The sequence below is a fragment of the Ahaetulla prasina genome, chromosome 15, assembly GCF_028640845.1.
Source record: "Ahaetulla prasina isolate Xishuangbanna chromosome 15, ASM2864084v1, whole genome shotgun sequence".
NCBI lineage: Eukaryota > Metazoa > Chordata > Lepidosauria > Squamata > Colubridae > Ahaetulla > Ahaetulla prasina.
In genome coordinates, this window is record NC_080553.1 from 997794 (window position 1) to 1011929 (window position 14136).

General features: G+C 44.7%; 1 protein-coding gene across 9 annotated transcripts in view; it reads right to left on the reverse strand.

Moving 5' to 3' along the window:
- SMPD4 (sphingomyelin phosphodiesterase 4) overlaps positions 1-9749 on the reverse strand; it is a 30958-nt gene extending 21209 nt beyond the window's left edge. For 2 of the 9 annotated variants that reach the window (XM_058158262.1, XM_058158260.1), the window contains exons 1-7: positions 9595-9749; positions 5337-5423; positions 3448-3590; positions 3156-3231; positions 2030-2138; positions 1161-1213; positions 289-440 (exon numbers count right to left, since the gene is read on the reverse strand). In XM_058158262.1, the coding sequence (XP_058014245.1) occupies positions 289-440; positions 1161-1213; positions 2030-2138; positions 3156-3231; positions 3448-3590; positions 5337-5423; positions 9595-9669 (695 nt within the window). In that variant the 5' untranslated portion in view covers positions 9670-9749. Of the gene's footprint in view, positions 1-288; positions 441-1160; positions 1214-2029; positions 2139-3055; positions 3232-3447; positions 3591-5336; positions 5424-9594 lie in introns of those variants that run through there. The other 7 variants (XM_058158261.1, XM_058158259.1, XM_058158265.1 and 4 more) reach the window with 5 other exon arrangements.
- Between the last annotated feature and the right edge of the window lie 4387 nt (positions 9750-14136).

The window sequence follows — 14136 nt, forward strand, 5'->3', positions numbered from 1 at the left end:
TTTTGTAGCACTGTTCCTGTTGCTGCCACTTAATTAGATTTTTATCCCACCTTTATTACTTTTTGGTAACTTAAAGTGGCAAACATACACAACACACTTGGTGCACTTGTGGCCATTTGCCAACTGTCAGCATCCCAGCTTGCAAATTCCTACTGGCATCCTGAAAGCCACTGGAGGCCTTTTCTTTGCAGAGTTCTAATTTGCAAGCTCTTTCCACATATTCCCCCAGAACTGCCTTTTCTACAGCTGCAACCAGCAGATGAGGAGAGGAGGACAGCAAACACCCACCGGGGAGCAGGTGAAGGGACCACTCCTCCAGGCTCCGAGGAAGGGATGGGAGGGACGCTCCCTTCTATGGGCAAGAACCACTTCAGGTACCGGTCCACCAGGATAAAGTAAGCGCTGTTTGACATGCTGATGGGGCAGGTGGTGGAGATGCCCTGAAGCACAAACAGACAGAGTCATCTTAGGCTTAAGGGGCTCCACAGTCCAATCTACAGGAGGCCAAAACTCAAAAGGCTTAAAGCTTCCTTGCCACCTAGGAACGGGCAGACAACTTTCCACCTGGAGCAACAAGCCACTATTTCATCTCCATGTAACCTCAAATGGCCCACTGCACACATAAGCTTTTAACTGCATTTGGTATTCACAACCACCAAATGGCAACTTTGGCAAACCACAGGCCAGTGCTAAATCTGATCGACTCCTGCAGATTAACCAGAATGCAAACTTTCCTTTGATGAGCAGAATAATTTGTTCAAACTGGAAACACCACAGAGGGACATCACAGACCTGAGTGGCACAGAAGACGGAGGCAGTATTTCCAGCACTTTAGAACAGGAGTCCCCAAACTTTCCAGCTCTGCAGATCGGCTGGGGGTGGGGAGGGAGGAAAGGGAAGAGTTTTGCGTGCACACGTTGCATGCACAACCCAGTTCCCAACAGGCTACAGACCAGTACCTGGCTGTAGACTGGGCGTTGGGGAGTCCTGCTTTAGAAGAGACCTACTGGCTTTCCCACAAGAAAGTAGAGCTAATTTAATAATGAAGTGGCTTAAATGTGCCCCAGGTACATCAGTGGTGCTCCGGCTTCTTCACCCCTCCTTTACTATATAAACAACAAGAAGAGCAGCCTTACCAAGGAAGGCCGAAGTGTACTCACCCTCTGGGTAAGGAGGCTGATGGCAAAGGAGAACATGTAATATTCATACGGATCTGGCAGGAGAGTCAAGGGAGCAACTTCCTCCAAGCAATAAGGAAAAAGCAGGCCGGCTGCTATTTTATTTGACGGACCCGTTTTACACAGTTGACTTCATTCGTAGCGCAAAAGATTCCCACGCAACTTAAGTAGCAGGAGGAACCTCCAAGAGAGCTGATCTTCCTTGCCACACCTTGACCCACAGGAAAGTTCCTGGCTTGCAAGCTGTACCCACCCAAAGAACTCCCTCCCCATGAAAGCAGGATAGGGGGAAGGCTCTCCACCTATTCAGTGGGGGGAGAGAGCTAGTGGCCTGACAGCAGGCAACACAACTCTAATGGCTTTCCTTAAAGCAGGAACAGCACAGGAGTCTGCCGGTTGTTGCAAGCACAGAACAGTCTTCCTTTATCAGGAAAGCAGGCAGCCATCTCACCAATGCATTAGCAGGCGGTTAGTATCAAGGAAGCACCACATATAACTCACCATCATTATAAGGTTAGAAACAATTAAGTGCTAAAGAGTTGCCAAGATTGCTATAGGATAATCCCTTAAAGAACCTGAGGGAACTTGCTTTGTGGTTAAAAGCAGCTGTCAATTGTCTTCCTAGTCCCAGAATGCAAGTCCCTTGTCTGCAAGTCACATCCTTGTAAGAGCCAAGTGGCCGCCGAGCAGCATGGCGCACAACCTGATGGTGCCAGTAAAGTTTAGGCATCAGGGGAGAAAGGGAATGGCTTCTCCTCCATTACTGGCGGCAGGCGCTGCCCCCTCCAGCCCATCAACTCACTCTCTGCTGTGCAGGGAAACTGCTCCACACTCACAAGGCTAAAGGATACTAAGGATCAGGTTCAAATTCAGACCCCCAGTGGGAGGGAACTGGACTTTGTTGTGATATAATGAACATTCTGGTAAAATCCGTTCTTGAATTGAGGTTTTCACTGGGCCCTGAAAGGGTAAAGATGCAAATCCTAAGATGCAACATAATGAAAACACATGAAATATAGGCTAAGAATTGCCCTTAATTGTACTGGCAGTCCCCAGTTAACGGTGGTAATTGGGACCAGTATTTGTACTAAGCAAAGCAATCACAAAGCACAACGTCATGTCACCCCATCATATCCCACTGGCTGTTAGGTGAGGACCCGTTCTGACCCTACCATTCCTGGTGTGGTTCCTCCGAGTCTTGGGATGGGGCTGCCCCCTTCTGAATCCCCCTACCTGCCTTATCTCTGCCGTTTTGGCTGCGCTGCCCAGTCTCTCTCTTCAGCAGGGGTGGCTGTGCCAGTGCTGGAATAGCGGCCCAGGGGATAGCAGCTGGCTGAGGCTACTTCAGCCCCAGTACTGCTGGCATCACCACCGTTGCCCAGTGGTGGTGATGCAGGGTGTGCAGGGTGGCCAAAAGGGGGGGGGGGAGATAGGTGGGGGTGGGAGTTGAGGAGCAGCTCAGAAAGTTCATCGACCAATAGGATTTCCACGCAAGGAATTAAGAACTGAAGACTGCCAAGCTCAAACCTCTGAACAGCTAGTCCTCGACTTACAACAGTTCATTCAGTGACTATTCAAAGTTATATTACTGAAAAAAGTGGCATATGACCATTTTTCACACTTACGACCATTGCAGCATCCCCATGGTCATGTGATCCAAACTGAGATTGTTGGCAACCGACTCACACTTATGACCGTTGCAGTGTCCCAGGGTCACGTGATCCCCTTTTGCGACCTTCCGACAAGGGGAGTCAACAGGGAACCCAGATTCACTTAACAACCGTGGTATTAACTTAACTACTGCAGTGATTCACTTAACATCTGTGGCAGAAAAAGTCATAAAGTGGGGGGCAAAACGCATTTTAAAAATGTCTCACTTAGCAACAGAAACTTTGGACTCAATTGTGGTTGTAAGTCGAGGACTACCTTTACTGAGCTCAACCTCCCTCTAACATCACCTCCTTTCCAGACACTAACAGGAAGGTGGGAGACGGGGAACTCGTATCTGTATTCCTCAGCTTGGAGCTTGTAAACCAACTTCATCATCGGGCCTCTGCAAAAGAAAGGAAGGAAGGAAAAAGCCAAATGGATCTCCCATAACACGGTTACTGTCCACCATGGACATCTGTGTGTCTTCGATGAGCATTATCAATCAATCCAATCAATCAAACCAGTGGATGATTTCCGTCACAGATGTAATAAATGGGGGCCTCATTCTCCAGAAGGGGCTCCTGGCGGCATGGATTCAGACAGGGCTGAGCCAACTCACCCGGGGGATAGGAAGTCCAGGGCCACGTTGTACTCGGTGTAGTTTGTTCTGCCTTGTAGGCAGCGGAGGTTCCACCCGGAAATGATGCCATCTAAACTGCCAAAAATGTTCTCCACCAGCCAAGGAAAGATGGCATGCAGTTCCTTAGCAGAAGAAAAAAGCCATCAGAAAAGCCACTGCTGGAACCAAAAGAACGATGGCTTCCCCCAGACCCACCTCTCGTCCCCTGAACCATTTCCTGCTCCGGGGAGAGCCAGGCTCTCCTTGCTAGTGGACAGAAGGGCAACAATTGTAGAAGACAGACAAATCCTGACGGTCACTTCAAACTTCGCCTTCATTTTTATTTATAATTATCTCACACACATGCAAAGGTCCTCACTTAATGACAGGCAGGATTCGGTTAACAGCAACAGTGACTGCTGGGATTGCTGTTGCTAAGCGATACGGTCACAAGATGTCACATTTTACAACCATATTGCTTATTGACAGAAATTCTGGTCCCAATTAGCATCGTAACCTGAGGAATCCCTGCATGTGTCCAAGTTTGTCTTCAGAGCTTCACTCAGCTCTTTCTTGGCTTTTTCTGCTGCCCTCACTCTTCTCTCCTCAAATGCTGTTGTGCTCTTAGCATCCCCTTCTTTGAGAATCTCACCCACCCTGGGATCCTTTTCCCCTGGGATCCTACTGCTCTGAGTTGGCTAAAATTCACTCTTTTGGAGTCCAATTCACCTGCTTATATTGTTCCCATTTGTCTTACAAGCAAGATCTCAAGCACCATGGGGATCCTTTTCTTCAAAGTTCCTGCTATTTCCACTTCCGCAAACTTTTCCCTTAGTATCACTTGAAGGATAGTTGATCCTTGTGACTTCCTCAGCCCTCTGAGAATCCCTCTCAATGGCTATTCAAGTGGACCATGATTTACAGAATTATACTTGTAACAGTTTTTTTTTAATCCCTTTCCGGTTCTTTTTCATGGCCTGGAAGGGCAGATGAAAATACCACTTAAACTCACAGGCTCTTGAACTTATTTCTGATTCTTTGCAGCAGCATCCATCTCTGCATGCATTAGTGGGAAGCTCTAGATCTTACTTCCCTGCAGGCAACACCCTTCAGAAGCCAGTGGGCTCAGGCCAGTGGGTGCAATCAACCTAATTTATGGAGAATTGTTTGTAGGATCAGTTTCTGTTCTTGTCCGCCTTGCAAGGTAGCCCAGACAAGAAACCTCCCCCCAAGAAGTACTAGTATTAACTCTACTGCAAGGTTACATTAACAGAAGCAAGTCTGAAGGTTGCACCTCTCCTCTTGCCTTTGTAGTCCAAGAAACTAGGAAGGGCCCCTTCTGAGATGTCTGTCATTCCCCCCACTCTTCTGTAGGCTCAACTGCCTCTTACCTGACCAGTGTGGTCTGCAGTTCTTCCTCTGGTGTACCAGCTCATTTCCACACACAATTATAGTTTTACACCTAATGAACAATTGCCTTTCCTATTGGCTGAAGTACAGCCACTCACTGCTCTTTCCAGAGCTACTGAAAGTTTGTGCTTCTTACAAAAAGTCACTGGGTTGTTTTCAAGTAGGAAAAAAACATGGCACAAACACTGCAGGTCACCATTAGAGATTTCTGTCTGTTCATCATTACTTTTTTATTTAGAGCCCTGGTTTTGTTTCTCCTTCTAGTCCTTTCTCAGTCTAATTAGCCTGGTTAAAAATCTTGATTTCAAGATAAAATATGAAAGGGTCTCCTCTTAAATTCCCTCTCTGGACTCTCCAGGCAGTGTCCTTTCAGTTCTCCCTATTCATCCCTTGCCTTAGCCTGAAAGCAGTAGGGCCTGTTCCTTTGGAAGAAGAAAAAATATATTATCAGAGGCCCTGGCTAGGGGCAAGCTTCCTACCTTGGCAGGAAAATCTTCAATGATTGTCATGAGATCATGGCACCTCTGAGCAAAAGGCTTGTTCAGACAGTCAGCCTTTAAATTAGCCTGTTTCAAACAGAAAAGAATATCAATCAATCAGAATAGAGCTGGAAGGCACCTTGGAGGTCTTCTAATCCAACCCCCTGCTCAAGCAGGAGACCCTATCAACTCACTTTTCTGAGATAAAGCAATGAAACTATTTAAATCTTTAGCAAATATTTCCTTCATTAACACAATTACCATACTTATTGGTTTCAACATTTAAGCAATCTGGAACCACAACAAATATGAATTGGATGAGAACTGTAGCAGCAATTCTGTTTCTTAATTGAAACAGAATTTTATACAGAATTGTTTTAATTCCACTTTTCTATAAGAAACCACTTGAGCTGCTGGTAAATAAACCCTAAATATGCTGTTAGAATACAACGTAAGTTTTAATTGAGGCTTCCAATTGAGGTTTTTTTTTTTTTTACAATAACTCAATTGCTAGTTCCTTATAGCAGAATCAGGGCTGGTTTAAGGCAGTCATACCTACAGCTGTATTGGGCTTGGCAAAGGGGCAGGGGGCACCATAAACCTCAAAATTTCCTGCTGATAATCCTCTGCCGGAGACTCATGTCCATTCTCCTTGTAAACCAGCAAATGCAGACACTCTGCCTCCCCTTTTTATACAGTAGAAAAGAAACATTTAACATCAGAGAAAAGTGTGCTGCTTACTTTGTCTGAAAATAAAGGAAGAGATACAACCTAATATTATGCCAGAGACCCAAGATACGTTTTGCTAGCAGTAGTACTTATTAGCTAGCTTATCTAAATGCCAAATAAAAAGCTGCCTATAATTCAGATGATCAATAGAGCATAGACATGACGACTATCCTGCATTCAATGTCCGGTGCCACTGCAATGTAAGAGAAGCAGCAGAAGGCAATTCCCTGCTGGGAAGAACTGAAGCCACAGCCTGTAGACATGACATGACAGGAAAAATAATGTCTTTCAAGTCTGCATCCAGGATGTAACAGGCTGCCCCAACTCTTCAAATCTTCCCGGTGACTGACACAGATCTTCAGAGACAACAAGGCCCTGGGTAAGGAGGGGGAACTGAGAGGGTAAGGACAGTTTTTGTCAATCCTTTCAGTTGTGAATAATAGCTTATGAAGGACCAGATCTTGAAAGTGAACAACTGGTTGCACAGATGCATTACTTCCCAGTGCAGCCAAGAATAGTTGCGTCCTCACCATGGATGGTGTTACTTAGACGAAGGGATCCTGGAAGCAGACAGGCTGCACTTCATAAAGACCAGAAAGGTGTTCTAGATCAGCAAGTGCTTCCCCAGTTTCATTAGAAAGATAGTAAACCAGAGCAAAAGAGTGATGGTCAGACCCCAGACCCAAATCTGGTGCCAAGGCTAACTTATCTGCCAAACATATTCATGTTCGGAGATTAACAACGAAGGAGACAAAGAGGTGTGGAGACTTAAGAGACTGGCACTGAAACCCACAGGGGCTACCAACAATTTCAAAGGTTTCTTCAGCAATAGACAATATGCAGAACAGAGAGAATTGGAAATCCTGACAGAGGAAACAAATATATTGTAGGTTAACCGAAAGGTTACAATTTGTTTTTTAAAAAACAAGATTCAACAGAAAGAGGGAAGGGAGCAGGGTTGCAATTATTATTATTATTATTATTTATTATATTTGTATACCGCCCTTCTCCCGAAGGACTCAGGGCGGTTCACAGACAAAAAACAACAACAGAAAACATATAATAGATTAAAAACAGCTAAAGAATAGATAGTTGAATTCAATTGATGCTCTGACTTTTGAATACAAATTTAAAACCTCATTTAAACCCCTTTTTTAAAAATCCCAATTTAAAAAACTACATTCAGGCTAGTCCTGCTCTTCGAAACAGCAACGTCTTCAGTTCATGGAAGGACTTGAGATCGGGAGTTGACGAAGCCCCAGAGGAGCCTGCTCCAGAGGGTAGGCCCCACAGAGAAGGCCCTCCCCTAGAGGTCGCCAGCCGACATTGTTTAGCTGACGGTATCCGGAGGAGTCCCTCTCTGTGAGCGCACTGGTCGGTGAGAGGCTAATGGTGGCAGTAGGCGGTCCCGTAAATATCCCGCCCTAGGCCATGGAGCGTTTAAAGGTGATGACAAGTACCTTAAAGTGAACCCGAAGACCACTGGGAGCCAGTGCAGGTTACGAGGAGGGTGTTACATGGGAGCCAAAAGGTGCTCCTCTATCACCCGTGCAGCCGCATTCTGGACCAGTTGGAGTCTCCGGGCACACTTCAAGGGGAGCCCCATGTAGAGAGCATTACAGTAGTCCAGGCGGGATGTAACAAGGGCATGAGCGACCGTGCATAAGGAAGCCCGATCCAGAAAGGGGCGTAACTGGCGTATCAGGCGAACCTGATGAAAGGCTCCCCTGGTGACGGCTATCATATGATCTTCTAAAGACAGCCGTGCATCCAGGAGGACGCCCAGATTACGAGCCCTTTCCGTGGGGGCCAATAGTTCGCCCCCAATGGTCAGTGATGGAATTAGCTGACTGTACCGGGCCACCAGCATCCACAGCCACTCGGTCTTGGTGGGATTGAGTCTGAGTCTGTTCCTCCCCATCCAGACCCGTACGGCCTCCAGGCACTGGGACATCACTTCAACAGCCTCGTTGGGGTGGTTAGGGGTGGAAATATAGAGCTGAGTATCATCAGCGTATAGATGACAACTCACCCCAAGACCACGGATGATCTCACCCAGCGGCTTCATATAGATGTTGAACAGAAGAGGCGAGAGAACCGACCCTTGCGGCACCCCACATAAGAGGCGCCTTGGGGTCGATCTCTGTCCCCCCGTCAACACCGTCTGCGACCGGTCGGAGAGGTAGGAGGAGAACCACCGATGAACAGTGCAATGCATTTGCCCTCACAGAAGCTAACAACCTGGACTATGGAGAGTGTTTGAGTAACATTTCAAAAGGAGCGCAACAAAAGTGATACTATTCCAGGTGTATATTATGCACCATTTGGGCTGGCAGAAGATAAACACCAGGCTTTTCTAAATTGGATGATCAGCCTTTCAAAGAGACGCGTGTGGGGGATTCCAGTATGAGGGGTCCTTGGAACTCTCTGAGTTTGGCTGCTTTCTTCCAGACATTACCCAAATTAGGTAACATCATCAGTGGTAAAAGGGAGTAAAATTTGCTCTCTGGGAGGTTCACTGATGGTGTTACCTAACTTGGGTAATTAAACAAGAAAACAACCAAGCTCAGAGAGCTCCAAGGACCCCTGATTTCAACCCTGAGCTACAAATATTCTCCAAATGTTATTAGATTGCAATATTCCTACCATCTGCTGGGAATCCAATTCTGCTAAATGATATATCATCTCCTGCTTTAGAAAGCTGAAAGGTTCCTTTCAATTCTGATTCCAAACGTCAGAGGTTTGACCAATTTTTCTACTCCTCTGCTAACAACTTCATTTATAAGATCCTAGAACTAAGTGTCAACAAAAGGCAGCCTGAATAACCAAAGAAAAATACAAAGCAGTTACCAGAAGTTGTAAGGATTGTATTAGCCAAGGTTTGTGAGAAGTATTTTTGGTTGTGCATCAGAAACAAAAGAAAAGAAGCTGTAAATCTCTTAAGAGAAGAAATGGATGAGCTGGTAACTTTTATTTTGAATAGCATGTATGTTTCATTAGTATTTTGTGTATGAATTCTATTGTGTACATTTTTAAGGCGGAGAAGGCAAGGCACTTCTACGTCCTTTTTACTCCGACTGAATTTTTAAAGTACACTTTTGTGGGTCTCAGGCTGCCTGTCTACTGGGGTGAATGAGTCAGTCTGTGCTGGGGAAAGAGCAAAAGACGAGCCGTGGGGAGAGCAGCGGAGGGGAACCGGCTCCCTTGGGCCCGAGAAAGAGAAGCCGGAAGGAGCCCTTCTCGCAGAGGAGACGCCAGACTGGACTCCTTTCCTGGCCCCAAGACGGCGGTTGGCGGAGACGCAACTCGGGGCGGCCTCCCGGCTCCCAGCCTGCATTCAATAAGCCCCCTCCTCGGCGCCTGCCCGACTCTCCCGCCCCTCCCAGCTGGGCTCTGCTCAGGGCCTGCCCGAGGGAGGGGGCCGCCCCCAGCCCCACTCCCGCCAAAAGCCAGCCGGGCAGGACCAAGGGAGGCCGGGGCTCCCGCGAGCCTCCCCGGGGCCTCCTGTGGCTCTTGGAGCGCGGCTTACCAGCAGGTAGCTGGGCAGAGGGAAAGGCGGCGCGGCCGGCTCGGGGTTCTTGGCGCGGCTCGTCGCGACCCTCATGGCGGAGGAGCGGCGGCCGGCCCTCTGCGGCGCGCGGGGAAAACGTCACTGGCCGCGACCCGGTGACGTCACCCCGAGAGCGCCGCTTCCGGTGCTCCCCCGCCCCTCGGCCTCTGCAAGCCCTTCCGGCGCGGCCCGAAGGAGGCCTGGGGGGGAGGGGGGGGTTTCGCAGGGTCTCCGCCCACCGGGTCCTTTTTCCATAAAGGAGATGTTCGCATTTCAGCCATGTTTCCTTCGGGGAATGTTGTTCTCGTCTAACTCAGCTGGCTGAGGAACTCTGGGACCAAGGTTGGAGACCCACCAAAGACATTTTTAAAAATCCGAAAAGTATCCCTTCAGGAACAGTTGGAAGCGTATTCTGGAACTCCCTGAATACACATACAACAAAGTTAAGAAAGATGCTGTAAACTGGAATGGGATTTTCCTATTGCTCGGTTCTCTCCTGTGACCGGTGTCTGATTCTTTAATGGCTTGCTTTTTATCGTGTATACCAGATACCTGTAGCATTTGTTTCTGTACCCTGTAAAATGACTTGATCCCCATTAACTCAGTAAGCTCAAACTGCCCAAGGAGCTGCTGATCCAATTCTACAGAGGAATTATTGAGTCTGTCATTTGCACCTCTATAACTGTCTGGTTCGGTTCTGCAACCCAACAAGAAAAACACAGACTTCAGAAGATAATTAGAACTGCAGAAAAAATAATTGCTACCAACCTGCCTTCCATTGAGGACCTGTATACTGCACGAATCAAGAAGAGGGCCGTGAAAATATTTGCAGATCCCTCGCATCCTGGACATAAACTGTTTCAACTCCTACCCTCAAAACGACGCTATAGAGCACTGCACACCAGAACAACTAGACACAAGAACAGTTTTTTCCCCGAAGGCCATCACTCTGCTAAACAAATAATTCCCTCAACACTGTCAGACTATTTACTGAATCTGCACTACTATTAATCGTTTCATAGTTCCCATCACCAATCTCTTTCCACTTATGACTGTATGACTATAACTTGTTGCTGGCAATCCTTATGATTTATATTGCTATATTGATCATCAATTGTGTTGTAAATGTTGTACCTTGATGAACGTATCTTTTCTTTTATGTACACTGAGAGCATATGCACCAAGACAAATTCCTTGTGTGTCCAATCACACTTGGCCAATAAAATTCTATTCTATTCTATTCTTAATAAATGCTTTTCGCTTTGCCTGAATTACTTGATTTTTAATTTTGGATTAATTAAAAAAAAACACCTTTGCAAAGGTAAGTCTTTTTGTCTCCCAAATTCAAGGAATAGATCCTAACTTGGGCTACCTAAGCTTCAGTGCCATGATGCCTTTGAGAGAGGCCAGGGATGGGGTGACTAAAAGGGGGCATCTTGTAGCAAAGAAATAGAAGCATAAAATGTACAGGGAATTTTAGTCAAGCTCCTTGTTAAAAGCTTGTGTCAGACCCATCACCACACAAATTACCAGAAATTTATTGTTCTGGGGTTTCTCTCTTCTCCCTCTTTCACTCTGGAGAATCATTTCCCCAATATCCTGCAGGTCTGTGATACTAGTAGTGGTGGAATTGCAACAATTCTTCTTTTAAAGGAAGGAGAACAAAGATGGCCAGGTGAAGAAAGTGACCTTCATTCTTTAAAGGGTTCTTACTTGAGTTACCAATTAACAGGCTAGCATTTTTCCCACTTCTGCAATTGAGCCTTTACACTTTACATGGCTAAGAGACAATAACAGGAGGGGACCCATTATAGCTGTCATATCTGTGATAGCTCCATGGCAATACCATTCAAAATCTGTGAGAGCAGGACAATGGCAGAAAAGCCATGTACACACACACACACACACACACACACTGAACAGAATCTGAGAACTTTGTGAATGCCAGTGAGGGAAATCCCTTATTCTTCTGTCTTGTTCCTATATTCCTCCTTTGCTATTGAAATAGTGGTAGAAAGTGGCTGTTCTGGTGCTGAAAGGGGAGAAATGCAGCTGGATGCCAAACCCTAAATGGAAAATGTTGTCTTTTGCTCCTGAAGGGAAGGAAGAACTTATTTCTAAAAGTAGTTTCAAAATGGCCAGCTCAAGCAGCAGCCTGTGTCAAACGTTGGGTTTATTGCAAGGAGCCAGCTACCCATGTTGTTTCCCAGCTGCCTGGCAGTTGAGAACAGAAAAAGAGAGAGCCCCACCCATCACCCCAGTTCACCATGAGTGGAAAATGTGGGTCTCTGGCTGGGCTCAGACAAAGGAAAGAAGCTTGGTAGGGGGAATCTAGAAAGTGCAGCAGGACCCCAGTAGAATAGTGCACGATGCCAACACTACCTGAATGCCACTGGTCCAACAGTCCGGAGAGAACATCCCCTAAAAAGTACCAAATGTGCATTGTGAACAGGAACTGGCAGAGTTCCCCAATGATTGCAATCAATCAAGAGTTAAATGAAGAACAGCTGGAATGAGTTGGAGAAATAGCTTTCGCTGGCATCTGTAGTCTCTACATTTTATTCTCTAATGGAAAGTAAAATGTTGAAATTGTTCATAGCTTAACAACCACGAATTCTGAAATGAGCTGAACAATGTGGCCCTCTGTAGGCAAAAACTTTAAGTGCGCAAAGGAAGCCATTGCTGGCTTTATGAGACAAACATAGTCTGGTTTTTTTTAAATTTTATTTTATTTTGTCACAATAGTATACACAAGCATCAACATAAAACAACAACACATCATATAAGCATATATATGAGCAAAAGTATGCAATAACTATTAATTTGATATAATGAAAGGAAACAATAGGACAGGAACAGTAGGCACTTTTGCGCTCTTTTTTTTTTTTTTTTTTTTGCAAAATTTTTTTATTTTTCCATAATAATTCCCACAATTTGACCAGTGTACAATACAATCACTTATCCAACAATCAGTCCTATACTCAAATTATACTCAGTCAGGGCTGCTCGACTGCCACTCCCCCCTTTAATCCTTTCTTCCCTTCTCATCCTTCTTAAACTTCCCCCACCACCTTCTCCTCGCTTTCCTACTTCCCCTCCACTTTCCCACTTCTCACTACCATCCTTTCTAACCTCTATCTTCTCCTTCTTCTCCTCCTCCTATCCTTTCTTCTCCTCCTTCTTTCCTCCCTACCCACCTACCTACCTACTTTCTTCCTTCTTTACTCCTCTTTCCTTACCCTTTCCTTCGGGAGTGTTTGCCGAGCAGTCCCGACATTACACCATTCCAACTTGTTTAATTCTACCATTATTCCTGTACAATGGCAACCAATCAATTTATAGTCTTCCCTTCCCACCTCCTTCCCCGAGACTTCCCAGAACAGAATACAGGGTATTGTAACTAACAAACATAATCTAAAATATAACATAAAACATATTCCATTTCACACCATCACACTATCAATTCCTTCTTTCTTAAACTAATACATAATAATTCCTAACTTCACTCAAAAACTAATTGATATTTTTAATCTGATACTTATTTTGAATATAATCAATCCACTTCCTCCATTCCAATATATATTTTTCTTGTGTACAGTCTTTCAAGTAGGCAGAAATTTTGCCATTTCTGCTAAATTTGATACTTTACTAATCCATTCTCCTATTGTAGGTAAGTCTTCTTTCTTCCAATATTGTGCAATCAATAATCTTGCAGCAGTTATTAAATTCAGAATCAGTTTTGTCTCTATAACAGTGCAATCTGAGATTATTCCTAATAAAAGAACTGTGGAACAAACTTGATCTTCTTTTTCAAAATGTTCTGCATAATCCACCATATTTTTAATCCAAAAGGCTTTAACTTTTTGCAAGTCCACCATATATGATAATAGGTAGCATCCTCACAATCACATCTCCAACATTTTGCTTTCACATTTGGATACATACATGACAGTTTTTAGGATCTAAATGCCATCTATAAAACATTTTATAAAATTTTCTCTTAAATTTTGTGCTTATGTGAATTTAACATTCCTCACCTAAATTTTTTCCCATGTTTCTAACATTATAGGTTGTTGAAAATTTTGTGCCCATTTTACCATACAATCTTTAACCAACTCCATTTCTGAATCAATTTCAACCAATACATTATATAATCTCTTTATATGCTGTTGACCTTGATCTTTTATTTGTTTTACCAGATTATCATCACTTTGCCTTATACCAATTTTCTGATCTATTTTCCATCTAGATTGCAATTGTCCATACTGGAACCATGTATAATTTCTTCCTTCATCCTCAATTTCTCCTAGATTTCAACTGTAATTCCCCTTTTTCCATAGTCAAAAGCTCTTTGTAAGTGATAACTTCCATTTTTTGTAATATATTTATATTCTCTATCATATGTCTGGGGATGGTCCATATTGGTATCTTTCCATCTAACTTATATTGATATTTTTTCCAAATCCTCAACAACGCACTTCTGACCATATTATTCTTAAATGTCTTATCAATTTTCTTGTC